The sequence below is a fragment of the Penaeus monodon genome, chromosome 33 (assembly GCF_015228065.2).
Source record: "Penaeus monodon isolate SGIC_2016 chromosome 33, NSTDA_Pmon_1, whole genome shotgun sequence".
Taxonomy (NCBI): Eukaryota; Metazoa; Arthropoda; class Malacostraca; order Decapoda; family Penaeidae; genus Penaeus; species Penaeus monodon.
Genome location: NC_051418.1, coordinates 16633117 through 16635117, shown reverse-complemented (window position 1 = coordinate 16635117; position 2001 = coordinate 16633117). Strand labels below are relative to the sequence as shown.

At 36.0% G+C, this 2001-nt stretch overlaps 1 protein-coding gene across 1 annotated transcript in view; it reads right to left on the bottom strand.

The window, feature by feature from the left end:
- LOC119594092 overlaps positions 1 to 2001 on the bottom strand; it is a gene marked incomplete in the record, with an annotated part of 59988 nt that overhangs the window by 1522 nt on the left and 56465 nt on the right. Inside the window, 5 exon segments of the mRNA XM_037943147.1 lie at positions 19 to 587; positions 807 to 941; positions 1165 to 1258; positions 1588 to 1778; positions 1970 to 2001. Coding sequence (XP_037799075.1) covers positions 19 to 587; positions 807 to 941; positions 1165 to 1258; positions 1588 to 1778; positions 1970 to 2001 — 1021 coding nt within the window.

Genomic DNA, 2001 nt, shown 5'->3' with positions numbered 1-2001 from the left:
TTTAGTTGGTGAACTAACTTTTTCCTTCTTTGAAGGAGTATATTCTGAATCATTCTCTTCAGAGTCCTCCTCAGTGGCACTCTTTGATGACGAACTATCCAATTCTGACTCTGACTCCTCCTGATATGAGCGTTTTCTTGTTTCTCCCAAGGGTGGTGGAGGAGACTTGATTCTCATGGTAAGTTCATTTATCCCAGGTTCAATGTGTGGGAGTGGTCTGTCTCCTTCACGATGTTTATGCTTGTGCTTATTCTTGTGTCTGTGGCGATGGTGATGTGATGACTCTGTGTGTTTATGCTTCTTGTGCTTTTTCTTATCTCCCTTCTTATTTGTTTTCTTAATACTCTTTTCCTCATTTTCCTTCTCTGTTTTCTTTATATTTACACTGCTCTTTTTGTTTTCCTTTTCTACTTCGTTGTTAACATCGTTTGGATCGTGAAGAGTGTCATCTTCAACAGTATTTTCAGTGGTTGGCTTCACTTTTTTCTGCCTTGTCTTGGGAGGTTCTTCTTTGATATCAGGGAGGCTGTCACCTGTAGGTCTCCGTTTTCTCTTTTGGAGTGTCATCAGAGGATTGGGGTCGTAATCTAAAGGAAACAAAGATGTGATTTTCCTGTTCTAAGTTTAACTAAATCCAGGCAAAATGTGTCCAACCTAAAATGCCTAAGTAAAATATTAACTCTGTTCTTTTCCAGATTTATTAGTTAACAGATTTAATAACAAAGTTATTAGAGGACGGAAAAGAAGAAAAAGATAAATACTTATATCTAACAACTGGATTAGTAACATCTCATACATACACTTACCCAGAACGGGGAATTCTGGAGGCAAAAGACGAATATCATCAACATGAATCTTCCCCGAGTCACCATCATCAAATTCCACATTCACAAAGTTATGATTGGCTTCATGTGCTGGGGAAGAGGAAGCAGCTACCATCCCTGTATGGGTGAAGACAGAATTACCATTAAAATATGTGATTATATAAATCAAACCATAATGTCTCCTAAAATATAATTTTATGAAAAGCTACTGAATATAGGATAGAAAACTGGAGTAAAGTAAACTATAAAGGACAATCTAATATAAGCTTCTCACAACATAAAGCATATTAACAGAAATATAGACTTTTTCATTCTTTAAAGAATTCAAATATTAACAAACCTGGATATAGGGCGCGGTACTGCTGTGACCAAAAGGCACAAACACGGGTCCCTTCTTTGAGGAACCTCGTCGAACCAGGCTTCACTTCCTTCCACTGCAATGACAAACATCCATGTTAACTGGATCTTATCTGTACATGAGTTAATATAATGACAAAGAACAACAACAGCAACAGAAAACCTAGTTTGTTTGATGGGATTATTTTTGTATATTACTTATATGGGGATACTTAAAAGATCAATGAAAATATTTGAATCTTATCATTTATTCTGGTCCTTCACACTTATCTACCCAGAAACAGTAATAAATATACATAGTAAAAAGTGAATTGAGAATAGAAGAAAAATTCATACTTACCATGCTTACATTTGGAATCAAGACCCCATAACCACAAGAGCAAGGATCAATACAACATATACTTACTGACTGCTCAAGCAGTTCTTCTCGACAGTATATATGTGGACGTGAGCCTCGTTCTCCATCTATCACAACTCCATACACATCAGGAGGTGTCATGGGAACTACATAGCCAGCATACAGCAGACCATCCTGCAGTACCAACACTCTCGCTTTGTCTACTAAATCACCCACTTCAATTACGCAAACATTTGGTTCTGTAAGTGATAGAATTAAATTGGTGATATTTACTGTCAAAACACACCTTAACAATATTTCTTACTTCATAAAATGTCTTTATATCTATGTATGCATACTTATTATTGCATTTCTGTTAGTCATTTATCTTTTGATAAAAGTCTTTTAAGTTAATGAGGTGAATTTAAGGAATTTATTTCATATTCCTCACCTGGTGTTTGCATGGTGGGTCTTGTAGCATCA